The sequence below is a fragment of the Eptesicus fuscus genome, chromosome 24 (genome assembly GCF_027574615.1).
Source record: "Eptesicus fuscus isolate TK198812 chromosome 24, DD_ASM_mEF_20220401, whole genome shotgun sequence".
NCBI lineage: Eukaryota > Metazoa > Chordata > Mammalia > Chiroptera > Vespertilionidae > Eptesicus > Eptesicus fuscus.
In genome coordinates this window covers 3,463,208-3,490,972 of record NC_072496.1, presented here as the reverse complement: position 1 = coordinate 3,490,972, position 27,765 = coordinate 3,463,208, and the positions used below count along the sequence as shown (strand labels likewise).

At 49.1% G+C, this 27,765-nt stretch overlaps 1 protein-coding gene across 2 annotated transcripts in view; it reads left to right on the top strand.

Moving 5' to 3' along the window:
* The window catches only part of FMN2 (formin 2), a 128,006-nt gene that overhangs the window by 18,566 nt on the left and 81,675 nt on the right, over positions 1–27,765 (top strand). The window contains exons 3-6 of one of the 2 annotated variants that reach the window (XM_054713011.1): positions 9,378–9,525; positions 10,187–10,242; positions 17,317–19,007; positions 21,524–21,668. In XM_054713011.1, coding sequence (XP_054568986.1) covers positions 9,378–9,525; positions 10,187–10,242; positions 17,317–19,007; positions 21,524–21,668 — 2,040 coding nt within the window. The remainder of the gene's footprint in view (positions 1–9,377; positions 9,526–10,186; positions 10,243–17,316; positions 19,008–21,523; positions 21,669–27,765) is intronic. The other variant, XM_054713012.1, reaches the window with a different exon arrangement.

Sequence of the window (27,765 nt, the reverse complement as noted above, 5' to 3'; positions counted from 1 at the left end):
CGGCAAACTCATTTAGTCAACAGAGCCAAATATCAACAGGACAACGATTGACATTTCTTTGGAGAGCCACATTTTTTAAACTTAAACTTCTTCTAACGCCACTTCTTCAACATAGACTCGCCCAGGCCTTGGTATTTTGTGGAAGAGCTACACTCAAGGGGCCAAAGAGCCGCATGTGGCTCGCGAGCCGCGGTTTGCCGACCACTGCACTATCCTTTTTACATTTAATTTAATTAAAAAAATATATTTCTATTGATTTCAAAGAGGAAAGGAGAGAGAGAGAGAGAAGCATCAATGATGAGAATCCTTGACGGGCTGCCTCCTGCACGCCCCCTACTGGGGGGGGGGGATCGAGCCCGCAACCGGGGCATGTGCCCCTGATCAGAATCGAACACGGGACCCTTCAGTCCGCAGGGCGATGCTCTATCCAGGGAGCCAAACCAGCCAGGGCAGGGTATCCTTTTTAAAAACATTTCATTTTTCAGTTACAGTTTGCATTCGAGCTGACTTTGTATTCGTTTCAAGGGTACCACACAGTGGTTAGACAGTCGGACACTCTTACTCCCCGTACCCACCTGGCCCCACGCACGGTTATGACAACGTTGTTGCCTGTACTGGTACGCCCTGTGCTGTTCTGTATTTACATCCCGAGACTGTTCTGTAACTACCAGTTGGTACTCCCCCCCCCAATTTGTCCTTAAGAATTACTATTTGTAAACCCCACCTGAAGATACGTTTTTATTGGTTTTAGAGAGAGAGAGGAAGAGAGAGGGAGAGAGAGAAACATCCATCGGTTGCTTCCTGCATGTGCCCCACCCGGAGATCAAACCCAGACCCTGAGGATATGCCCTGACCAGGAATCGGATTCATCCACGACCCTTTGGTGCTTGGGATGATGCTCCAACCCACTGAGCCACACTGTCCGGGACCCAAGTTGTACTTCTTTTTTTGGTTCATCCTCACCCAGGATATTTTTAGAGAGAGTAGAAGACACACACACACACACACACACACACACACACACACCCCGTTTGGTTCGCACATGCCTGGACCGGGTCAGGGAATTGAGCCCTTGCCTCTTGGGTGCAGAGGCTAACACTCTACCACGGAGCCACACCGCCCGGGGCCCGCTTTGTACTTCTCAACCCCTTTCCCTTATTCACCCAGCCCTCCAAGCCCCCTCCGCTCTGGCCACTATCAGCCCGTTTCTGTTTTGTTTGCTCATTTATTGTGCTCTTTAGATTCCACATAGAAGTGAAATCACACGCCATTTGCTTTTCTCTCTCCGACTTATTTCACTTAGCGTAGTAGTTGCTAGGTCCATCCCTGCTGTCGCAAAGGTAAGGTTTTTAGAGTCTTCTTAAGTCTATTTGCCAAGCCTCCTTTCCTTAGCAGATGGCCACTCTTTTTTTAAAAATATATATTTTACTGATTTTTTACAGAGAGGAAGGGAGAGGGATAGAGAGTTAGAAACATCGATCAGCTGCCTCCTGCACACCCCCTACTGGGGATGTGCCTGCAACCAAGGTACATGCCCTTGACCGGAATCGAACCCGGGACCCTTCAGTCTGCAGGCCGACGCTCTATCCACTGAGCCAAACTGGTTAGGGCCAGATGGCCACTCTTGACCGGTAGCTAGCCTGCTTTCATCAATATGTCTGACGTTGCTGGTCGTGGACATGCCTGCAGAAGCAGCTCCGTGGGGCCAGAGTCTAGTTCCCAGTGGCCACACACAGGTCTCCGTGGGCCCTCGGATGCCATTTCACGGCGTTCATTACTCATCTGTGTACGAAGCATTGACGTGACACAGCATTGCCTGCTTCCTACCCCAGCTGCCATTCGCCCAGAGTTAATACCGTGGAACAGTAATTCACAAGGCCTATTCCTCACTCATGACGGCTGTCAGCGTAGTTGGGTTGGATTAGCGTTTTCCAGCCAGCGTGTTGCTAATCTGTCTCCGGTGTGTGGTACATGTACTGCATTGGTTGGGATGAGTACATGGCACACGGGTTTATCATTAGAACAGTCAGGGTCTGGTTAGCTCTGTGCAGAGTTAGTCGCGAGGCAGAGTGCTGATCCAGGTGGGTTAGTCCCGTTGCTTCCATGCCTACCCCCTACTCTTCCTGACGTCTTCACTGTATGTGCTTTAAATATATATATATCTATCCTATATAATAAAAGGCTAACATGCAAATTGACCGAATGGCAGAATGACTGGTTGAATCACATGTACTGACCACCAGGGGACAGATGCTCAATGCAGGAGCTGCCCCCTGGTGGTCAGTGCACTCCCACAGGGGGAGGGCTGCTCAGCCTGAAGCCCTGAGTAGGGCTCACGGCTGGCGAGCACAGTGGCGGTGGTGGGAGCCTCTCTCGCCTCCACGGCAGCGCTAAGGATGTCCGACTGACAGCTTAGGCCCACTCCCCCTAAGACATCTCCCAAGGGCTCCCGGACTGTGAGAGGGCGCAGGCCGGGCTAAGGAAACCCCCCGAGTGCACGAATTTCATGCACCAGGCCTCTAGTGCATATATATTTAAATAGATATGGTGTGATGGCCACACCAGTCAGGTTTATTTATCTTTATACTCTTCTTAGTTAAAAGGGGGCATTTTTAATCCAATTTTATTTTTAGTTATAAAATAGATTTATTTCATAAAGAATATAATAAGTGGATACGTATCAAGATGTTGCAACTTGCCCAGCCGGCGTGGCTCAGTGGTTGAGCATCAGCCAATGAACCAGGAGGTCATGGTTTGATTCCCGATCAGGGCACATGTTGGGGTTGCGGGCTCCATCCCCAGTGCGGGGCGTGCAGGAGGCAGCTGATCCATGGTTCTCTCTCATCATTGATGTTTCTGTCTCTCTCTCTCCTCTCCCTTCCTCTTTGAAATCACTGCTGTTCGGTCTAATTAGCTCTTTATTATATAGGATATTTTAAAAACTCTTATTTCTTTGGGCTCCATCACATCTTTATTTCTACAATATATAGTAATTTTTCCCAGGTTTCCACTCAGGGAATGGCTGTGTGATTGGGTCACGAAGTAATCGGTAGCCAAGTTTTCATACATAGGGGTGTAAGCATGTGTGTTTTGAGATTATTTTATTTTCCAGTCGAATATGTGACCTAGTCAATCTCTCAAATGTGCTGCTTTTTTGCATATTTTATTCTAGAAGACAACGCAGGCGATTTCCTGCCCCTTGTCCTGAATTCAGGAGGCTTGTTGCGAAAGTCGTGGGGTTCTGATGGTTATTCTCCCACCACAGAGTGTTCTGAGCCGAGAAGAAATGCTACTGGCGCTTTTGTGGATTTTAGAATCGTTCCCAACCATAAAGTGAATCGACGTCTAGAAAGATAGGTTTTTAAAAGACACATATTTTTTTAAGGCAGTCACACTTTTCAAGGCCACGACGTAACATCCTTCTTCGGGATATGTTTTGGCTTTCAGAACGGGTATTTGGCATCGCCCGCTTGGCACACAGTGTTGGGGTGACTCAGAACTCACTTTCAACCCCTGCGACGGGCTTTCATTAAAATGGGTGCCTCGGCCCAACTTTCCTCGCCATGATTTTTCTTACCCGTCTCCTGAATATGCGCTGCATATTAATTAGTTCTGTTGATGTGACTCGAATGTCCTGTGGCCTTCAGTGTAGAATTGTGAATCCCTGGCAAAGCGAAGGTACCTTGGACCAAGAAAACATCACTCAACCAGGAGCTTAGGGGGTTATATCTTTCTCCCAATTTTTACAGCACTTTGAAAACCTGCATGATTTATTCTCTTTTTTATTTTTTTAAAAATATATTTTTATTGATTTCAGAGAGGAAGGGAGAGGGAGAGAGAGAGATAGAAATATCCATGATGAGAGAGAATCATGGACCGGCTGCCTCCTGCACACCCCACACTGGGGATCGAGCCCACAACCTGGGCCTGTGCCCTGACCCGGAATCGAACTGTGACCTCCTGGTTCCTAGGTCGCCGCTCAACCACTGAGCCACACCATCCGGGCTGCCACTGGAGGATTTAAGTGGGGGAGTACAGTGTGATCAGATCCATGATTCGGAGAGAGCATTTGGGGGTGCGTGGAGCATAGACTGGGGGTGTTGTGTGGGGGTGGCGTGGAAGCTGGCAGATTCTGAGGAAGAGAGCAATAATGCAGGAAGGGAAGTGGACCTGGGGGGTGAAACCGTGGGATTCTACTGACTCCTGGGTTAGCGATTGGCAAACTCCAGCCGGCATTGGGCCCACCTGGAGGACTTGGTGACGCCCACATCACTGGGCTCCGCCCCCGAGTTTCTGGTTCTGGGGGGGGTCTCAGGTGAAGTGGATGCTGCTGGGCCAGGACCACACTCAGAGGAGCACGGCTTTGGGAGATGGGAGTGAATGGACTCGGGGAGTTGAGGGATCGTGTGCAGGTGAGGGAGAGGGCAGACGCCAGGGCAGGCCCAGGTTTCCGGCTTGCGTGATGGGGTCGAGGGGATGCTACTCACTGTGCATAAAACAGGAGGGGCCGGTGGAGAGGACGGTTCGATTTAGGCCTTCCTGGATCTGAGCATCTCTAAAAGACGTGCGGAAGGGACCGGTCATTTGCATCCAGGGGTTGGGGGGGGGGGAGGGGGGGTTGAGGGCCTCAGCGTGTGGATGACACCTGAGGCCATTGGGTGCCTGTAGAGTGAGGAGCAAGAAGCACCAGCCATGCAGAGGGACATTTAGGGGAAATGAACGGGGTGTGTGTGTGTGTGTATGTGTGTGTGTGTGTGGTTTCAGGGAGACAGATCAAGAGTGGTTAAAGAGGTGGAACAGAAGAAAATATGAAAAGAGTGACATGTCAAGAGGTCAAGTAAGATGAAGACCGAACAAGTGGTCATTGAATTTACCCGAAGTCACTGTGGGTGACCCTGTGGAGAGGGGGTCGAGTGGGTGCCGTGGGCACTGTCTGAATGGAAGGGCGAGGGTGTTGGTGAGGAGATGGAGGGTTCTGTCCTAAGTGCTTTCCAAATATTCCTTCATCTCCTCGTCATGACATCAGTGCAGGTGTGATTCGCCCCAGAGGTTTTGCGTCAGAAACAAGAAATAGAGGGTGGGTACTTGTGTGGAGGGAAAGCTCATTTCTGCTTCTGTTTTCCTCGTCTTTGCCTCCCTTTCGTTAAAGCACGTGGAGGTGCGGATGGGAGGGACTCAGTCGGGAAGGAGATGTTGAAAGTTGGGGCGAGAAAGGCGAATTCAGACTGTCCTGCCCTGAGGAGGCGGGGAGGGATGGGATGCTGGCCCAGGTGGGGGGATTGGCCTGGGACAGGAGTGGGGACACCTGGGTGAGCCCTACCGTGGGAGGGAGGGTTCCAGAGAGATGGGGGCGGGCTCTTCCAGGTGCATGCTGGGAAGGCGAGGCAGTGCTGCTGGGGCATCCTCCTCCGTGAATCAGGAGGTGTCGCCTGCTGTTCTGGGTGAGTTAGGGGTACGCGAGGCCCGGTGTTTAAAAAGTAGGCGACCACCAGAACGGGACTGAGAGCTGGATGGGATGGTGGAGGGATGCTGAGGAGGGCAGCGATGCGGAAGGTCATGGCTCTGTCCCAGCACTAAGGATGGCAAAGGTAAAACTTTGCACTGATCTTAGATGGGCATTTTTGCCCAGGTGGATACATCTTTAAATTTTTTTTATTTTTATTGATTTTAGAAAGGAAGGGACAGGGAGAGAGAGATAGAAACATCAATGTTGAGAATCATTGATCGGCTGGCTCCTGCACACCCCACACTGGGGATGGAGCCCACAACCCGGGCACGTGCCCTGATGGGAATCGAACCGTGACCTCCTGGTTCCTAGGCTGATGCTCAGCCACGAAGCCAGGCCAGCTGGCCAGGTGGGTGCACGTGATGGTTAGTGAGGGTTAGAGTTGAGGATGTCGGTGTGGGAGGGGAGGAAAGAGTGGGCTATGGGTTAGAAGACACGACTGAGGAGGAGGAGGAGGTTGAGAGAGGGTGCGGACATGTGCTTTTTTACAGGGAAAGTGGGATTCGGTGATGAAGGGGTTGAGAGTGTAGCCAGGTGAGTGGGCTGCTGCCTGAGGGAGGGGGAAGGCCAGCTCGCTTTCTGATGTGAAAACGGAGCCCAGGAGAGGGTAACCGCCCTGTCAGAGGTTCTGTGAGCCCTGGCCCAGGTGCTCAGGTGGTGGAGCGTCTTCCTACGAACGGAGAGGTTGCTGGTTCGATTCCTGATCAGAGCAAATGCCTGGGTTGCAGGCTTGATCCCCAGAAGGGGGCATGCGGGAGGCAGCCGATCGAGGTTTCTCTCTCTCCCTCTTCCTTCCATTCTCTCTCTCTCTCTCAAAATAAAAATAAATAAAACTATTTAACTATATTTTTATTGATTTCAGAGAGGAAGGGAGAGGGAGAGAGAGATAGAACCATCAGTGATGAGAGAGAATCATGGATCGGCTGCCTCCTGCACCCCCCCTACTGGAGATCGAGAGGCACAACCTGGGCATGTGCCCTTGACCGGGAATCGAACCTGGGACCCTTCAGTCCACAGGCCGGCGCTCTATCCACTGAGCCACACCGGCCAGGGCGATAAATAGAAATTTAAAAAAAATATAGTTGTGTAAGCAGCAGGCATGGGATTCACACCCAGGAAGGCGGACTCCACAGCCCGCGCCTTTTCTTCAGTCTCTCACTGACTCCTGCTGGTGCCAGGCGTGGTCAGACACTCCGGCCTTGCTCTCTGCCCTCACTGCGGAGAACCATTGACCATGGATCGGTTGGCTCTTGCACACCCGACACTGGGGATGGAGCCCGCAACCCGGGCATGTGCCCTGAGGCTGGGAACCGAACCGGGACCTCCTGGTTCCTAGGCCGTAAGCCGCCTTCATCCCGAGTCGGGGCTAATGCGGTGGCCTCCTTACAGCCTGGGGGTTCCATGCCCTTCCCCACAAAAAGGGGGGTCACGTGTCACCCGTTGCAGATGCTTTACTCTCAGGGCAGCACCCCAGCTTCCCGCCCGGCCCAGGAGGCCCTCGGCTGGCTCCCTCCTGGCCACGTCTGAGGCTTCACCTCCCGTCTCTCTCTCCCCCATGAGTTTGCTGCCGGGAGCTCCCGGGATTCTAACTGACTCGTGGGCTCCCGTGGCAGCGTCGGATGGACTGGGTGCGAGGTTGGGCTCTGGATACAGGGACGTTTCGTCAGCCGGGTTGGGGCAGGCCGGCTGTAGGGAGTGTGCTCTGTGATGTTAGCTGTGGCTTCGATGTGGAAGCGGCCCTTGGCCCTTTTCTGGAACTCCAAGGAAGTCCTGCCTTTGAATTCTCAAGAGTTTTCAGCTCAGCTGCTGGGCTGGAACCAAGCTTCACGATGGAACGTTTTCCCAAGGCTGCTCATTAAGCCTTTGGTTCACTTTTTTGTGTGATTGGGAAACTGCTGGGGGAGGGGGGAGGGGGAGAGAGAGAGAGAGAGAGAGAGAGAGAGAGAGAGAGAGAGAGAGAGAGAGATTTGGTCCAGGTTAGTTAACAGAATCTTCAGTGGGGCTAATGCTACCTTCCTTTAATTTCTCACAGGAACTCTCTCTGTTTAACTCTTTCATTGTTCTTGTTTGAAAAAACAAAACAAAACTGGAGAAATATAAAATGCAGATATTCAGACCTGGAAATGTAACCGAATAAAACGTTATCCTAAGACATATTAAATGTAATCCTCTATGATACTGGCTGTAACACCAGGCAGGAATCGCCAGGGATTTTTCTTCCTTTTGCTGTTTCCTTTAGATACTTCTAAGCATGTTCTTTTGAAATGTACGTTTGAGGTACAGGGGGTTGTAGAGCATTGATGTTACGGAATATTAAGAATGAACAAAGTCAAAGCTTTCAATACCCCTATGGAAAAATTAAAAAGTGTTTTCAATAACCTTGCCTGTAGGGTCTGCATTATGGATTAAGGAGTTATATTATGAATGCACATATGGATATAGATAAAATTATTTCTGTAGATTGATTTTTACAGATACTTTAACATCTACTCTTGCCATATATGCCAGGTGTTTCTGAATTTATTTGTACGCCGTTTAATTATTTAATTGTACATCAGGTGTTATGCATAAGCTCATCATGTTACATTATTCCATTTCTTTATTCTGTTGGTTCTAAGCATTTCTTCTACAGTAATTTCTTCCGCCGCAGGTTGAGTTTTATTCCCACATTTTTGCCCAAGAGCACACTGGATTGACACTTCCTCTCCGCACGCCTCTCAGCTCAGCATATACGCAAATATAGCAGCTGAGGTGCTGAATGCCAGTCAAAAATAGAACCCAGCTTCTTTTTTTTGTAATTTCTCCTCATTCATGCCCAGGGATCGGAGGATGAAATGTCTCGCTCTGCCCTCTGCTGGTGACTTCAAAGTATGGCAAGGGAATTCACAAAATGAGAGAGAATCATGGATCAGCTGCCTCCTGCACGCCCCACACCGGGGATGGAGCCCGCAACCCGGGCCTGTGCCCTGATGGGAATGGAACCATGACCTCCTGGTTCATAGGTCGACGCTCAAACCACTGAGCCACGCCGGCCGGGTGGGCTCATTTGTTTTTTATGGTTTTCCTCCCAAGCACTTCCCAACCGGGACCCAAGATCAGGGGAGTTTCCTGGCCTTTTGGGTCCATGCAAGGAGGCTGTTCTGGCCGGTGATGCCCACGGTCAGTCGGTGCCTCAAGTACGAAACAGCTTTTAAAGGGACAGCACGGTCCCATGGATCACGGATGCGAGTCCCGGGAGTCCTCCTGCCTGGATTCCCTGATTTTACCTTTCCCTGCAGGCCACGTGGCATCTCTATGTTCAAAGACACGTAGACTTTACTCTAAAAAAAGAAATGGAGGCAAGCGTGGGTAAGAGAATGGAATGACTGTGTGAAGGGAGGTGTGTGATGAACCTCCACTGAACTGGATGAAATGCTCTTTTCCTGTCTTATTACGGATGCCGATGTTCACAGCGCGGGCAGAAGTAGGTTTACAGATGTAACACACGTAAATGAAGCAACAATCTATAATCATAAAAGTGTAATATGCTAATATGACCGGACGGCTGAACAGCAGAATGACCGTCCGGATGACCTTCCGGATGAAGCCGGGGCTGCGAGGGCCGAGGCAGCCGCCGCGGCTGTGGGGTCTGAGCCCCTTGCGTGAATTTCGCGCGTCGGGCCTCTAGTGAATAAATCACAATCCAAGAATAAACTCTGCGTCTTGCCTATTCACAGCTGTAAACCTACTAATGCCCACCCCTGTCCACGTGCCTCCCACGTGCATATTTAGGTTAGGCATGGTGATGTAACGGATCCGTCGCCTGGATGTCATTTTTTGTCGGTGATTGCACTACTAGCCTTAACTTGTTTATTTTCATGGTTAAATCTAGCAAGATCAGCTCTACACCTGGGCTGCCGTTAGTCAGCCCACGCACTCCCTGGACTACATGGAAGGGCGGTTTCCCCGGCGAGCCCCCTCGGCGTGGTCACCCCCCGACGCCCCCGATGAGGAGCCCAGGCCCCAGGACGCCGAGCCAGGTAGGCCCGGGATGCTCCGAAGGCGTGTTGTGCAGACTTAAGCTACTAGTAAGTGAGTCATCTAAAAAGGGAACGGCTTAGCGGCTATTTTCTGGCCCAAAATAGAAACCAGTTCTTGAGAAAAGTCACTATGATTGACAGGTCAAGAAGACATAGGCCTATCTCAGTTTTTAAAGGAACTGATGGCGTGAGTGTCGATCATTATGATGTGTCTCATACACTGAGTGGCCATATTATTATGATCTCTGAATGCATAATAATCTGGCCAACACTAACAATATATTAGAGGCCTGGTGCATGATTCGTGCATGGGTGGGGTCCGGCCAGCCTGGCCAGGGGGAGGGGACATGGGCGGTTGGCCGGCCTGCCTGCTGGTCAAACTCCTGGTCGAGGGGAAAATTTGCATATTAGCCTTTTATTCTATAGGATAGACACTGAGTGGCCAGATTATTAGGCGTTCAGAGATCATCATCATCTGGCCACTCAGTGTATACTGAAAAGCAGTCGTGTACTCAGAATACAGAAGTATAATCAGAAGATAAACTGGGTGTTTTGGATACTGAGGGTTAAAGATAGATTGTATTTAGTTTTGTTTTCTGATCGAAGAAAGGGGAAAATTTGATCTTTAATATATTGATTGTCTTCTTCCTTTCCAACCCAGAATCTCAGCCTGCTGTTTTGGAAACTCTGAAAAATTGCTCAGATGCTGTTCAGCAGGTAAGAAGATTTAAAATATATATATATTATTGATTTCAGAGAGGAAGGGAGAGGGAGAGAGAGAAACATCAATGATGAGAGAGCATCCTTGGTTGACTGCCTCCTGCACACCCCCTACTGGAGATCAAGCCCTCAACCCAGGCATGTGCCCTGACCGGGAATCGAACCCTGACCTTCTGGTTCATAGGTCGATGCTCAACCACTGAGCCACACCAGCTGCGCTAAAAATTTACACACATTCTCCCAACTATGCTTTTGAAAATAACTCAGTGCTCGCAATTACTGAGTAATTCAGAAGTAAGACGAGTGTCCTCTCTCGAGTGTGCTCTAGTGGAAAACGAGACGACGTACTGGGTTCTAGGCGTAGTTCTAGCCCTCGTTAGCGTGTGCATCATACCTGGCCTTGCTTGGGACACGGTGTTCTTCTCTGTGAAGTCACAGACTTGGGCGATTTTTGAGAATTTTCCAAGTGTAAAACGATCTCCCTTTTAAAAAGAAGCAGCCCTGCCTCATCCGTGGCAGTTGTGCGCCCCCTGGAGGAGAAGTAAGGCTACAACCCGGGTCAGGAACTTCCAATGGATAATTCACTGTGCTTTCCAAAAATGTGATTAGGTTGGTCCCGATCCTAAGAGTAAAGATGTTCTTCAAAGAGTGTCGGAGAACGGGGTTTCCCGGCGTGTTTTCGTCAGAGCAGAGGCCTACGTGAGGCTGGGCCCTTGGAGACGTGTGGTGGTGACTCAGCCGATGGTCATTTCATTGATCTTTCAGTGATGATTAGGCAATAGTGATGAAGATGAAGCAAGATAAGAAGAGGTAGAGAAATACAGTTAGAAATGAGTGAGGAAAATATTCTCTCGTTATTTTTCCAGCGTAACCATTTTCTTTTGAGGCACCGCTAAATTGTGATTGGAGATTCTATATTAGGTTTTTCCAAATTCTTTTAAAAAAAATATATTCTATTGATTTTTTTTACAGAGAAGAGGGGAGAGGGATAGAGAGTTAGAAACATCGATGAGAGAGAAACATCGATCAGCTGCCTCCTGCACACCCCCTACTGGGCATGTGCCTGCAACCAAGGTACATGCCCTTGACCGGAATCCAACCTGGGACCCTTGAGTCCGCAGGCCGACGCTCTATCCACTGAGCCAAACCGGTGAGGGCAGATTTTTCCAAGTTCTTATTCCCAAGGCATATCTTACTGAGTTCCTTGTTGGATATGGTAGCACTGAAGAAAAATTGGACAAAAAAGTCATCTGTCTTATTGATGGCGATAAAACATGTGCAACAGTGCTCGCCATGCTTCGGTTCCAGCTGTAGGAATGTAATCTCTATATCCCTGCGCATGACATTGGAGTGGTTTCCTGTTTTTCTCGTGCTGTCAACCACGGTCAAATATACTGTCATAAGCAGAACACTTGATGAGCTGAGTGGTTTTAACACATCTGATGTTATGGCTCAGACACTCAAGGGTGAAACGGATGGATTTAAATGTCATACCTTCTTGTGGTCGCTGACGTGTCTAGAAGCTGGAAAATGTAATTAACTAGGAGGAAAACATTTTTAAAAATTTTATTGATTTTTTTTACAGAGAGGAAGAGAGAGGGATAGAGAGTTAGAAACATCGATGATAGAGAAACATCGATCAGCCGCCTCCTGCACAACTCCCACTGGGGATGTGCCCGCAACCAAGGTACATGCCCTTGACCGGAATCGAACCTGGGACCTTTTAGTCCGCAGGCCAATGCTCTGTCCACTGAGCCAAACCGGTTTTGGCCGAGGAAAACATTTTTAGACCATTGAGGATATTTTTTTCCATGGATTTTTATTTATTTTATTTTTTAAATAAAATATTTCTTTATTGATTTCAGAGAGAAAGGGAGAGGGAGAGAGAGAGAGAAACATCAATGATGAGAATCATTGATCGGCTGCCTCCAGCACGTCCCCTACTGAGGATCGAGCCCGCAACCCAGGCATGTGCCCTTGGCTGGAATCAAACCTGGGACCCTTCAATCCGCAGGCCGACGCTCTATCCACTGAGCCAAACCAGCTAGGGCTCCATGGATTTTTTAAAGAAAGTGGAAGGGAGGGACAGGCAGGAAGAGAGAGAGAGAGAGAGAAGCATCGATGTGAAAGAGACACATCGATTGGTTGCCTCCTGCACATGGCCTGACTGCAGATTGGGGTTGAACCTGTGACCCAGGTACCTGCCCTTCACTGGTCATCCAACCCATGACACTTCGGTGTGTGGGCGGGCGCTCTAACCACTGAGCCTACCTGCAAGGGCCCAACAACAACAAAAAAACCATCGCCCAACACTACACCATGTATGAGAACCAGGCGTCAAGACAGGTGTGAGAGGCACAGAGGCCGATGAGGCCCCCTGGACGTCTTAACTTGGACTCCAACGTTGGTGGGCCCTCTCGTGTCCATGTGACTCACCTTAGCGCTTCACTCCTCTTTTTTTTTTTTTTTTTAAAAAAATGACCCAGCCCTAACCGGTTTGGCTCAGTGGATAGAGCTTTGGCCTGCGGACTGAAGGGTCCCAGGTTCGATTCCGGTCAAGGGCATGTACCTTGGTTGCGGGCACATCCCCAGTAGGGGGTGTGCAGGAGGCAGCTGATCGATGTTTCTAACTCTCTATCCCTCTCCCTTCCTCTCTGTAAAAAAAAAAATCAATAAAATATATTTTAAAAAAAAACTTTAAAAAAACGACCCTTTTCTTTTTCCTGTAACTCCCCTTGCCCTTCCCTGCTCGGTCACTAGATGGCAGGTCTGTACCTCTGTAACTGACCCCCGTGGGAGGGGAGGGGAGGGGAGGGAAGGGGAGAGGAAGGGAGGGGAGGGGAGGGGAGGGGAGGGGAGAGGAGAGGAGGGGAGGGGAGGGAAGGGGAGGGGAGAGGAGAGGAGGGGAAGAGCGGTGTTCAGCGCTGGGCGGTGGGAAGGATGGAGTTTTCTGGTCCCTCCCAGGAGCCTGCGCTGCTCTGCGCGGTCGGTGATGCTGGGGCTCCAGGACCTGCTGGGTCGGGGCGTGCGCATGCGCAGAGCCCGGAGCATCCCTGCGTTGTGGTCCCGCTGTGCGCGCAGGCACCTGCTCTCGCCAGGGGAGCTCCCTGGGGTTTATGGAATGAGTTTTGACTTGTGCTCTCTCCCTGGAGCTTATAATTCAGAGAGCTCCATGTCCCTAGAAAAAACCATGACTCACGAAGCCTTTTCTTAGCTAAGGGGGTGGAGGTGGGGGTGGGAGGAAGCTGGGGGGGGGGGGGGGGTCTGATGCTTAAAGCAATTGCAGCTGCTAGACCTGCCCCCGCCCAGCCTTCGCTGTGGCCCCTGGAGTGAGGACGCTGGGAAGCGAAGCTGCATTCTCAGGACCTCAGTCTACCCATTGGTTTACTTTGTTTTTTATTGATTTCAGAGGGGAAGGGAGAGGGAGAGGAAACATCCGTGATGACAGAGAATCATGGATGGGCTTGCCTCCCGCATGCCCCCTACTGGGGGATCGAGCCCACAACCCGGGCATGTGCCCTTGACCCTAATCGAACTCGGGATTTTTCAGTCCATAGGCCGACACTCTATCCACTGAGCCAAACCAGCTAGGGCGGTATACTGACTGTTTAAATATCAAGTATTACGCTCTGAGAATCTGCCGTCTAAAGAATGATCTTATAAAACTGAAATAGGACTGCCTTTCAAGTCGGTTTTTTATTCTTTGGCCCGGGGTGCGGGCTCGATCCCCAGTGTGGGGCGTGCGGGAGGCAGCCGATCCATGATTCTCCCTCATCATGGACGTTTCTGTCTCTCTCCCCTTCTCCTTTCCTCTCTGAAATAAACAAAAAATATTTTTAAAAAGATGTTCTATGATTTGCCAGTAATGTAGCCGTAAGAGTTTACCGGAACTTGAAAATCTGAATATAATTTCCATACAATGAATGGGAGAAATTAATTCCATATCTCACGAGCATTTACAAAGCAAATGGTCACAGTGTTCACATACCAGTAAGTGGATCTGAGATTCTCGTCTCTGAGCGCATCTTGCTGACATAATGTAATGAAGCTTCAAAGACGAACAAGTGAAGTTTTCGGCGAAAGCTTCCTCTGAGTGTATCTTGGCTCGCTGTTTTGACAGTGCTAGCCTTAATGTTATGCTAATGTTTCCTTTCTTTTCTAGGAATCAGATAACCTTGTATTTAGAAACATATTTGGGGTGAACATTTTATTTTATTTTTTTCATGGCAACTTGTATTTTTTTGAAATGCGAACGTGTAAACAATTTATGAGCGCGGACCATCACCACCCACGGATAAGATTATACAGGAATGGAGGAATGTTGGCCGGCGGATTGTACAGACTGTCCAGCCAAGCGCCCATGGCGGCCTCTACCGCTCGTAATGAATGTAGACGTTTGAAATAATACGTTTAAGCACAAATCATATTGAAATTGGCAACCTGTAAAGTATATTACATTCTGTGTTGACTCTCCATCATAGATGGCTGTCTCCTGCATCTGTAAGGATGTACCCATTATATCAATCCTGTCCAAAATGACGAAGGCACTTTTTTTTTTTTCCTTTTAGAAATGCATTCGTTTTAATTTTTAATAGTGAGAGACATTAGCCTAGGGTTCCTGGAAATGCGGTGAGAGTCTTTTCGAAAAGTGTAGAAGAAAGAGAAGTCGTCCATTTCTCTCCCGTGGAGTGCTTTGAGGCTCTGATGGGGCCTCTGGTCGAGTTGTACCCTGAAGGGATGGGAGATTAAGGCCCAGGCCCAGGACACCAGGGAACAGACTCCCAAGCGGAGGTCTTTCCATGGACAGCGGAGCGCCTGGCAGACGCTTGGAGATGAAATCTGGGCTTGTCTGTGGGTGGGCCGTGGGTGGAGGGAGGATGTTTGCTGAAATGGCCAGAGAACAGACAGCATTTTTCTTCGATCATATTGACCATGTAAGTTTTTTTTTAGTTTTTTTAATAAACCTCTGGGAAAAATTCTATCGAGCCCGTGTAGAAATCAGCTCTTCCCGCTGACAGGCAAGGCAGCCGCTCTAGAGAGTTCTACAGACAGCGTCTTGGCGGCGGTGACTGGGTGCTGATAGCCCTGGATAAGGAAGGCCAGATAAGGTTCTTTGAAGACGCTTAGCTGCCTCCAGAAGCAGAAACCCTGCATCCATCTGGCTGTTCTGTAAGAGCGGACGGCCAGCCTGAGCTGACAGGCCAGGCCAGTCCGGATTGAGGGCTGGGGTTTTGCAGGTAAAGACAGAGTCGTGGAGAGGAGTACTAAAGATTTTAGCAAATTGAGTTTTGTTCTCTCTACAGTCAGAACTATGTCACACTCAGATAGTCACACCCCCAACTTCCCTCCCGCCGTGTTTTCTATCTATAATAATTATCTCTAGAAAAGCAATTCCCTCTCTGAAACTTTCAGAATGGTCAAGAGGCCACTGGGGAAATTGACGACGTCCTCAAATACTACCAGTTTACCATCGTTTCATAAAAGATGTCATATATCATGGCATTATGTACTTTTTTTTTTTAAAATCTGCACCAGTGGAAATGAACAGGAGTCTTTTATTTTTTAATCCTCACCCGAGGATATGTTTATTGATTTTAGAAAGAGGGAAGGAGAGAGAGAGAGAGAGAGAGAGAGAGAGAGAGAGAGAGAGAGAGACATTGATGTGAAAGAGAAACATCGGTCATCGATTAGTTGCCTCCCCTATGTTCCCCGACTGGGAATCGAACCCACAACCTTTTGGTGTACTCCTGATGACGCTCCAACCCACTGAGCTATGGGGCCAGGGCTAACATGAGTCTTTTAAAAAATATATTAAAAGAATTAAAAAAAAATAGTGTATTGATTTTTAGAGAGACAGTAAAGGAGAGGGGGAGAGAGCGGGAAACATCAATCAGTTGCCTTCTGCACACCCCCTCCCGGGGGATCAAACCCACAACCCAGGCAGGTGCCCCGATGGGGGATCGAACTGGCAATACTTTGGTGCACTGACCGACACCCAACCGACTGAGCCATGATGTCCAGGGCGAGTCATTTTAATTCTAAAAATTGGTTCTTGCTTAACGTTATAATGAAAGACTCTCTAATAAACAATAAAGGAATGTAACACACTTCGAATAGATAGGCAACATTTTGAGAGGTACTTTTTATTTACATAGGTATTCATATATGTGTAGACACACATCTGAATATAAATAATGTAAGTCCCTATTTTTCACCAAATGTCTATACAAATATATAAAGTATTTCAATCCATAGCTTGGGAAGGCATGCCCTATATTCTCTAAATCAGGCGTCCTCAAACTACGGCCCGCGGGCCACATGCGGGTGTTTTTGCTGTTTTGTTTTTTTACTTCAAAATAAGATATGTGCAGTGTGCATAGGAATTTGTTCCTAGTTTTTTTTAAACTATAGTCCGGCCCTCCAACGGTCTGAGGTACAGTGAACTGGCCCCCTGTTTAAAAAGGTTGAGGACCCCTGCTCTAAATTATCCCTGGTAAAAGAAATAACCACAATGAACCATTATTTAAGAAGTCCATTAGGTTTCTTTTTAAAAAAAATATATATTTTATTGATTTTTCACAGAGAGGAAGAGAGAGGGATAGAGAGCTAGGAACATCGATGAGAGAGAAACATCGATCAGCTGCCTCTTGCACACCCGCTACTGGGGATGTGCCCGCAACCAAGGTACATGCCCTTGACCGGAATCGAACCTGGGACCCTTGAGTCCGCAGGCCGACGCTCTATCCACTGAGCCAAACCGGTTTCGGCCAATTAGGTTTCTTTTTAATTTCTTTCAACAACAAGGGTTTCTTGGCATTTTTTTAATGATAGGGAAATAAAGTAGTCTGTCTAGAGAACCATTTAGACATGAAGGTGACCCATACATTGCCTTTGGCAAAACGTTAAAATCAGAGTCAACCTGATATACACGGCCTGAAACGTGTGCATAAGGCGTATGCTTGTGCCCATAGGGATATCTATAGTATTGAAACCTATTTTTGCTTAATTCCGTCCGGTTTCTTGGGGGAGTATTCCTTACTTTCTATTTAACTATGTCCTTGTTGCCCTCAGGAAGTTACACACCTTGGGTCTGAGGGACAGGCCACTGTAATTCAGCAGCTGGAGCAGACCATTGAGGATCTGAGGACCAAAATCGCTGAACTAGAGAAGCAGTACCCCGCCATGGACGTGGAGGCGGCCGGCGGCCGCCTTGGGGTTCAGAACGGAGAGGCACCCTCGGACGATGTTTGTCTCGCAGCTCTCGGGTTAGGAGAAGAGCATGGCCGGCACCAGAGGATTTTACAGGCCAAGTCCATCCAGACGTCCCCGGTCGAGGAGGGCGGGCCACCCCCCCTGCCTCCTGCCACGACACTGCCAGAGGGCCCCTCCCGGCCACCAGGGCCCGCAGGTGGAGGCTCCGCGGGGCCGTCCTCACCTTCTGGACCTCAGACAAAATTCTGCTCAGAGATTTCTCTGATGGTGTCTCCAAGGCACATAGTGCAGCTGGACGCCCATCAGCCCGTGCAGCCTCCACCGCCTCCACCCCTGCCCTGGGCTGAGGGTCAAGGCCAGGCCAGGCCACAGTCTTCCCAGCCTTCTCTTCAGCCTGAGTTGGACACCTGCCACGAACAGTCTGTTTTACCGCCCTCTGGACACAGCGTCAGCATCCCGCCCCCACCACCTCTGCCTTGCACAGCGTCTTCCGGCTCCACGTTTGGGGTGGGCATGGTGGCTCCCTCCCCTCCACCACCCAGTACACCTCCTTCTATGCCTAGTACACAAATGCTGCCGCCCCCTCCCCCACCTTTGCCTGGTCAAGAAATACCTCCTCCCCCTCCTCTTCCTGGGGTGGGAATACCCCCTCCCCCACCTCTTCCTGGAGTGGGAATACCCCCTCCCCCTCCTCTTCCTGGAGTGGGAATACCCCCTCCCCCTCCTCTTCCTGGAGTGGGAATACCCCCACCCCCACCTCTTCCTGGGGTGGGAATACCCCCTCCCCCTCCTCTTCCTGGAGTGGGAATACCCCCTCCCCCTCCTCTTCCTGGAGTGGGAATGCCCCCTCCCCCACCTCTTCCTGGTGTGGGAATACCCCCTCCCCCTCCTCTTCCTGGGGTGGGAATACCCCCTCCCCCTCCTCTTCCTGGGGTGGGAATACCCCCTCCCCCTCCTCTTCCTGGAGTGGGAATACCCCCTCCCCCACCTCTTCCTGGGGTGGGAATACCCCCTCCCCCTCCTCTTCCTGGGGTGGGAATACCCCCTCCCCCTCCTCTTCCTGGGGTGGGAATACCCCCTCCCCCACCTCTTCCTGGGGTGGGAATACCCCCTCCCCCTCCTCTTCCTGGGGTGGGAATACCCCCTCCCCCTCCTCTTCCTGGAGTGGGAATACCTCCTCCCCCACCTCTTCCTGGGGTGGGAATACCCCCTCCCCCACCTCTGCCTGGACTTGGGGTTCCCCCACCTCCTCCTTTGCCAGGTGTGGGTATTCCACCTGCTCCAGCTCCCCCGCCCGGTCCTGGAACTGGCATCCCCGCAGCCCCACCGCCACCTGCTCTGCTTCCTGGCCCTGGCCCTCCACTCCCCCCACAAGCCGGGGGTAGCACTTTACCCACACCACACGCGTGCGGATTTCTTCCCCCGCCGCTGCCAACCGGCTGGTTTGGATTGGGGATGAGCCAGGACAAAGGGAGTAGGAAGCAGCCCATAGAGCCTTGCCGGCCCATGAAGCCTCTGTACTGGACGAGAATTCAGCTGCACAGTAAAAGGTACCGTGCATGGGGGCTCAGCCCGGAGCGGGAACACCCCTCCCCCACCTCTTCTTAATTCCCTCCTTTTTATTCAGAGTATTCCTTACTTTCTATTTAACTCTGTCTCCGTGGCCCTCAGGAAGTTCCAGGGAAGTACTTTGCTGAATAACTCAGGAAAATGACAATTTAGTGCCCTTTTAAATACTGCTCTAAAGTTTGTCTGTAGATTTTTAAGTCAATATTTAGTGAAACAACCTGTTATTTAAAATTTTACTTTCTCCAGAAGTATCGAAAGGATAGAACAAATGGCATATATGTATCAACGCATACGGTGTACAGGTATCTGTCTATATAGGTATTGATTGATCTTTTAAAGATGGAGGGGTACATGTATATGTTTACTTAGCATGCCTGCTCTGTTACCTGGTGGCAGAGTCTCCCTCTGACAAATGCCTTATCCATGTGAATGAAACCCTTACACACACGGACTCACGCGGGTGTTGTTTGCATGCCTCTCGAGGGACGGTCTTGTGGTAGGGTTGCATTTTTGCCTACAGTTGTCTTTTTCTACACAAATGTGCGACACAAAAATACACACACCCACCCCCTGGGTGTGTGGTCATGTAGCTTTGATTGTTTTATGGCCCTTTCATAGAAGATGGGCGGCACAGTGTAAAGCCTTGAAATCATAGTTGGGGATGATATTTATAAAAGGACACCTTCCCCCAGGTATGCAGGTGGCATATTACCCATCCATGCATAATCCATGGACTGTGTCCCCTGATCCCGGGGACACACGGCTGTGGCATGTGCCGATGGGAGGAAATATATGCACTTTTCAGGATTCCTTGAATTTGGCTTGTGTGATGTGGCATGGATTCAGAAGGAGGATCTTCATCAGGCTCGTTCTCATTTCTTTTTTTAAAAAAATGTTTTTTTTTTTTTATTTTATTGATGTCAGAGGGAGAGGAAGGGAGAGGGAGAAAGAGAGAAACACTGATGTGAGAAGCATTGATCGGCTGCCTCCTGCACGCCCCCTTCTGGGAATCGAGCCCGCAGCCCGGGCATGTACCCTGACCAGGAATCAAACCAGTGACTGTTAGGTGCATGGGGTGATGCTCAACCAACTGAGCCACACGGGCCAGGGCCGTTTTCATTTCTTATATTAATATTTTTTGTCTCTTCGCTGAATCATATTGAGGACGAAGACTGTATATATTTTGACTACTTCTAACTTTGTCACTAATTCTCTATGTAGTTGCCATTTACCGATATATGTGGATGCATCTATTTTAAACTATGCCCCAAACTAATTTTATCCAGATATAGGAAGTGTTTTGTTTTTTTTCTTTTTAAAAACGAGTCTACCCTTTTCAGATGGTATTACATGAATCCCATCAGCTAACAACGGCATGATGGGAAGTGGTAGGGAGATGGCGGATGCTGCCTGGATCATAACCTGATTTCTTTTCTCACCCGGGAATATTGTACAAAGCTGACGAGTCACGTTGGGGTTGTGAGATACCAGACATTCCCTGCCTTTATCGCCCACACTGAGAGGGCTTTTATTTCTCGTACTAGAGGCCCGGTGCACGAAATTCATGCACTGGAGGAGGAGGGGGTCTCTCAGCCCGGCCTTCACCCTCTTGGGGGAACCCCTGGAGGGATGTCCGGGACCCCTTGCTCCTTAACACCCACCTGCTTGCTGCTCCTTAGCACTGCCGTGGAGGCAGGAGACTCTCCCGCCACCACTGCTGTGTTCCCCAGCCGTGAGCCCAGCTTCTGGCTGAGTGGCACTCCCCCTGTGGAAACTCACTGACCACCGGGGGCAGCCCCTGTGTTGAGCGTATGCTCCCTGGTGGTCAGTGTGCATCATAATGACTGGTTGTCCTGCCATAACGGTTGCTTAGGCTTTTATTATATAGACTAGAGGCCCGATGCACGAAGATTTGTGCAAGAATGGGCCTTCCTTCCCCTGGCTGGCGGCACCGCCTTGGCTATGGCCGGAGCCGCCTTTCCACCTTCCCATGCTGCCCAGAGGCCCGGAGCGGCTGCGTATGCAAATCAACCCGCCATCTTTGTTGGGTTAATTTGCATACTCACTCCTGATTGGCTGGTGGGCGTCACGAAGGTACGGTCAATTTGCATCTTCCTCTTTTATTAGTGTAGATGTTTGTATACACCTACTTGATCACTGAGACTTCCTGGATGTTATGATTTCTAAAGCAAAGGTTTCATTCTGTGTCGATGGTATTTTCAACTTTCTTATCAGCGGTCTTAAAGAAAAAGACTATTCTCTCCCCTTTCCCCTTCCTTCCCCGTTTGCCTCTTCTGTTCCTTCCCCCGATGCTGCCTTCCTTCCCGGCTTCCTCTCATCATCCTTTTCCTTTCATTCCTCGGCCCTTCTTTTCCTCCCTTCTCCCTCCGTGGGGCCTCTCACCAGCGTGTATCACAGCTCAGGTTGCCTGGGGACAGTGCGTCTGTGTTAAACGCCAGCTCGTGGCTCCTTCAGTTGGTGTTTTGCTTAACTTTAGAGACTCTGGTGCTGCGCTGATCTGGGAAAAAATTGAAGAGCCGTCCATAGATTGCCACGAATTTGAGGAGCTGTTTTCCAAAACCGCCGTCAAGGAAAGGAAGAAGCCGATTTCTGACACCATCACGAAGACCAAGGCTAAGCAAGTGAGTACTTGGGGGCGTGTTTTCTAAACGTGGCCGGCGTTTCGGGCCCACGGGTGACGTTCCATGAGGAGAGTTGTTTGGAAAGTTCATTTAAGCTTCGTTACCTTCTTCTGGTCGTCTGTGAACATCAAAAACTCATTCGTGCAAAAAAAGTAAGGAAGGATTTTTGCTCATTGATGGAAGCTAATTCTATTTGGAGCAGAGGAGGGGGCTGTGTGTGTTCTCAACTCGCCTTCCCTCCGAGGTTCCGCGCTCTGTTCCATGCCTCCATGTCTCTGATCCACTCCGTCCATCAGTTTATTTTGTCCATTCGATTCCACATGTGAGTGCGATCACGTGGTGCTTGTCTTTCTCTGACTGGCTTATGTCACTTAGCATGATCTGGAAACAGCCCAAGTGCCCATCCGTAGGTGAGTGGATAAAACAGCTGTGGTACATGTATGCCATGGAATACTATGCAGAAGTAAAAAAAAAAAAAAGAAGAAGAAGAATCTCTTACCCTTTAAGACAACATGGAGGGACCTGGAGAGTATCATGCTAAGTGAAAAAAATATATATGTTTAAAAATAAAATGCGCCCGCCTGCCCCCCATTCTCCAAAGCATATTTCTAGGTGCTACTTGAACCATTTGTTCTCATTGCTCGGTTTTCTTCCTGCTAACATGTTCCATATGTTTTTTTCCCCCCTTTTCAGGAAATAGTGCTCCCTCTGTTCTGTATTTACCATGAGTACCCTAACCCTTATGCTCCTGAGTCTCTGTCCTTTGCTCGTCCGTGGTCGGCAAACCGCGGCTCGCGAGCCACATGCGGCTCTTGGGCCCCTTGAGTGTGGCTCTTCCGCAAAACACCACGGCCTGGGCGAGTCTATGTTGAAGAAGTGGCGTTCGAAGAAGTTTAAGTTTAAAAAATGTGGCTCTCAAAAGAAATTTCAACCGTTGTCCTGTTGATGTTTGGCTCTGTGGACTGATGAGTTTGCCGACCACTGTCTTACCTGATGTAAAATCACGCAACGCTGTGGGATTAAAAGCCTGCTTTCAACATCTTTTTCATACACTTACAAACTTTTTTTTTTTTTTAGCCAGGCCACTAAGCTCCTCACGTTTCTAGAGGAGCGAGTACCGCGCTCTTAACCGTGCTGAACATTTGGCTTTGTTCAGTCATGTGCGCTGCTTTCTGGATTCCACGCTGATGTACAACCAGCATTTCGGCATCGCAGCCAGCGCGGCGTGCAGCGTTATGGCGTGGGTGTGCAACACATGCCTCCCGCCAAGTAGCCGTTAATTTCTGGTGGGCTCCCTTTTTTCTTCGTCCAACTCGCGAAGTCATGTGTGCCACGCTCCGGCGTGCGAATACGCGTTCGCAGATTCCACTGCCTGTTTTAATCACCACGCTACGCCTCGCTCGTAACGGTCTCCTATAGGTTTTTCCCTTTCCATGCGGCCACCCAGGGCTTCACGGGGCCTGTTGCTGTCATGACTGTGTGGTCTCGCCGCTCTGCGCCTCTATTTATTTGATCATTCCCGTGTTTACTTCCACCGACATGGTACTTCTAAACTGTGATCGTTGTCAATTTCTAGTGGTTTAGGTATTGCCCACGCCTCTTTCCTTCACCCGACTCTCACGGACACTTAAGAAACTCAAGTTGTTAGAAAACGATTGCAGAGGGGCCCATCATTAAAAAAATATATATATTTTATTGATTTTTTACAGAGAGGAAGGGAGAGGGATAGAGAGTTAGAAACATCGATGAGAGAGAAACATCGATCAGCTGCCTCCTGCATACCTCCTACTGGGGATGTGCCCGCAACCAAGGTACATGCCCTTGACCGGAATCGAACCTGGGACCCTTGAGTCTGCAGGCTGACACTCTATCTACTGATTTTTTACAGAGAGGAAGGGAGAGGGATAGAGAGTTAGAAACATCGATGAGAGAGAAACATTGATCAGCTGCCTCCTGCACACTCCCCTACTGGGGATGTGCCCGCAACCAAGGTACATGCCCTTGCCCGGAATCGAACCTGGGACCCCTGAGTCTGCAGGCTGACGCTCTATCCACTGAGCCAAACCGGTTTCGGCCCCATCATCTTTTTAAGTTTTCTTCTCAAAGCTCGCGGAACCATCTCTCTTGCTAAGAGTATTTTATTGATTTTTTTTTTTTTAATGACGAAGAAGTCATTTGAAGGGATTAACGTAGGCTCTTTATATGAAGACTCTTGCTAAGGTTCACCGGAAAGCTGACATTTGAAAAAGATGTTCCTTATTCTAGAAAGCTCCATGTCGTCATCTTGGACTGGGATCCAGGGCCCCTTATGACTTAGGGGTAACACCATCCTATGCCAGCCCTTCTCTTCCTGTACTTTTCACACACGGAAGTGCAGGGGGCAGGTCTGAAACATTGTACATCGATCTCTTCCCGGTCCTGACAGCCCAAGTGGGCCATTCCCGCCATCAGAAGTGGGTTTCTGACAACTCTCGGGGTACCTGCCTGCGGCAATCTGTGTATTTCATGGTCTCTTTAAAGTCTGGGGTGAGTCACCTTTGGGATGGCTGAAGAGATGTGGGTAGGGATAGAATTGCTACAGTGCCTGAATTCATTCTCCCTGCCCTGGGTCCTTTAATGAATAAGGATATTGAACGCATTGATAGTTGTGATCATCGGTTCATTACTTTTCATTCATTCTAGCCAGACTGGCCTTTCACACATAGTGTCAGCTGGTTTTTCTAGGTGTGTGTGTGTGTGTGCGTGTGTGTGTGGGTGTGTGGGGGTGGGGGGCAGGAAAAAAAGGCAGGTGACAGTCACCCCCCCTACCCTCACCATGCTTCCTCCCTTCTTCCCGATGACCCCTGAAAAGGGGAGGAAAAAGCGAGGAGGGCCAAATTGTCCCCACTGGGCAGCACTTCCGTGGGGGAAGATAGCCAGTGTGCAGCGAACATCCAGGAAACGGGACCCCGTGTAGAGGAAAGGGGGGGGGGGGTGAGGCCTTGGAAGGATGAGTGGCTTGCATGTACGGACGCCAATTGTGTCTCTTTCAGCCCCTATCCGGTCTGAGTTTGCACGTGTGTTTCTCTTCTCCCCTGGAGACGTGTGTTACGCGTGTCATAACTGTGCTGCTGGAGAGTAATCGCATGCCTTCTGCGTTCGAAGTAGAAAAACCTTCTGTTGTTCCCAAAAGGACATGTGCGTGTCCCTCTCCCCACAGATGAGGTCTAACTGGAGATGGTGAGGGATCCGATGAGTGTGATTCCTGTATTCCCCGTGGTCCTCCCGAGGAGACTGGGTTATTTTCTTCTGCATTGGCCAGCGTCCTGGCCTTAGTCCCCAGTCGTGTTTATCAAACCAATCACACAGTCTCCTGTCATTCTCCGTTCTGCCTCGACTTCCGTTGCTAGATGTTTTGGCTCCCAGTTCAAATATCGGAAAGGGAGGAAAAGAGGACGCCTGAACTACTGCAATAAATCAAGAATGGTTCCTTACTGTCCCAGGGGTAACCCCCCTCCCCCATCAACAAAGCCTGGATGTCATTGTTACATGATTAAGTAGAGGGACGTCCAGGCCGTATCTGTCTGAGAGGAAGTTACAGAGTATTTTTAAAATTGCCGTGATACTCATGAGCTTTCCTTTTTTTAAATTTATTTATTTATTTTTTTATTTTATTGATTTTTTACAGAGAGGAAGGGAGAGGGATAGAGAGTTAGAAACATCGATGAGAGAGAAACATTGATCAGCTGCCTCCTGCACACCCCCTACTGGGGATGTGCCCGCAACCAAGGTACATGCCCTTGACCGGAATCGAACCCGGGACCTTTGAGTCCGAAGGCCAACGCTCTATCCACTGAGCCAAACCGGTTTCGGCATGAGCTTTCCTTTTAAAAGCATCTTTTCGCCTCAGCTGGTTTGGCTCAGTGGATAGAGCGTCAGCCTGTGGACCGAGGGTCCTGGGGTCTAGTCCAGTCCAGGGCACATGCCCGGGTTTCCGGCCTCGGCATGGTTTAGCTACCTGTTAGAAATGTGTTCAGTAGTTACTTTTATGGACACCTGACAGGGATGGCATAGAAATGTCTAGCACTGGGTCCCTGTGCGCACGGCTTCTAAATTCTCAGCCAGTGGCCCGGATAAAGGGATTAGAACTCACTTGGTGGGTATCTAAGGTAGTTAGTTTTATCGGACTCTCACGTGTGTGTTTCTGTAGACGTGGTGTGGGACACACTGGCATGTTAACACTTTCTAAAACACGTGACCGGTGTATAGGCTCCTGGGTGACACATTTAATCTTGTGATTTTGTTCTGAGATATTTAGCAGTTTTACCACAACGATGCTGGTACGTCTCTAAGAAACGTACGGAAAAGCATAAAGTCTTATCTGTTCATTTCATGAGTTATTACCAAAGTTTCAAAGTTCTATTCGTTTTACTCTGATGTGTATACACTGAGTGACCAGATTATTATGCATTCAGAGCTCATAATCATCTGGCCACTCAGTGTATATCTATATAATAAAAGGCTAATATGCAAATTGCCCCCTCGACCAGGAGTTCCACCAGCAGGCAGGCCGGCCAACCGCCCATGTCCCCTCCCCCTGGCCAGGCTGGCTGGACCCCACCCATGCACGAATTCATGCACCGGGCCTCTAATACACACACACACACACACACACACACACACACACACACACACTGAGTGGCCATATTATTATGCATTCAGAGATCCTAATAATCTGGCCAACTCATTGTACATCCAAGAGAAATGAGTTCCTATGTCCATAAAATTACACGTGTGAGAATGCTTAGAGTAGCACTAGTTGTAATACTTCTGAACTGAAGACATTCCAAACATTCATCATGATTAAAATGGAAGAATAAATTGTGGTATCACGACACAGGGGAATAGTATACAGCAATGAAAAACCATCATCTGCCATTTCACTCCTCCATATTGGTGGATTTCATAGACAAAGCCCAATATCAACAGTGTGTATCCACTTATCTGATGTTCAAGATCAGACAGCAGGAGACCGTGCCAATAGAAGTCAGAGTGGGACTTTGGGGGGGAAGTATTGATAGGAGAGAGGTAAGACTGGAGCCTTCAGGGATGCGAGTCATGTTTTGTTGAAGGATCCGAGTGATGATTACAAGCATATACATACGCAAAATTAAACTATTTGCTTGAGTTTTCTTTGTTTCATTCTAGTTGTAATTAAATATTTGTTTTAAACAACAGCCACTTTAGGAAAACTATTATTGAAAAACCAGGCGCTCACTTGATGCTTTGGGTCCATCGAGTGGAAGGTATTGTCAGGGATCTGAGTAATGAATGATTTGACTGTTGTTGGATGGGAATGTGCCAGAACGTACCCATTTGGCACAGGGCCTGTCCCTTTAAATGGAATTGTTGAAGAAAGGAAAACGCTAAGGCAGACAATCCTTGAAAACGGTGCCACCACAAAGAATGCCATTTGTCTTTAAAGACTTAAAAAAAAAATCACATATTGAAGCTTTTATTCTCTAAAAAATGAGCACCATAAATTAGATCCCTGACAAGTCAATGTTTATTTCTCTTTTACTTCCAAACTCTAGGAGGTCTTTGGGAAACGCACCAGTGGCTTAGTCAGTTACGTCATCTCCAGAAATAGATCGCAGGCTGGCAAGGGAGCCGGGACTGTGTTCCTCCGATGGGTAGGACCAAACGCAGTTTTCACCCTTGTCTCTCTTCGCCGTGCTAAAAGCGCCGTGCTGCTCAGTGGCTAGAGCCAGGGGTCAAGCCTGTGTCTATAGAAGAGCCAAAACGGTCACATCGTGCCATTGGCTAAAGGGCAGGAGGGAAAGCAGATGCCTGAATAGGTCACAAGCGGGATAACCATTCACGGAATAACTCAACGTTTATGATGCAATTTCCGTTCAGTCCACCGATGCTAGGTGGTCCTTCATTTCCTGAATATTCCATTTCTTCCTTCTAACACTGGCCGCTTTAAAAATCGAAACGAATCCCTGGTATCTTGTTGTACTGTAACGACAGAGGAAAGGAACTATTTTGGGTTTTGTTTTATTTTTCTCATTTTCCCCGAAACGCGTAATTCGTAGGGCAAGGACTTCACTTTGAA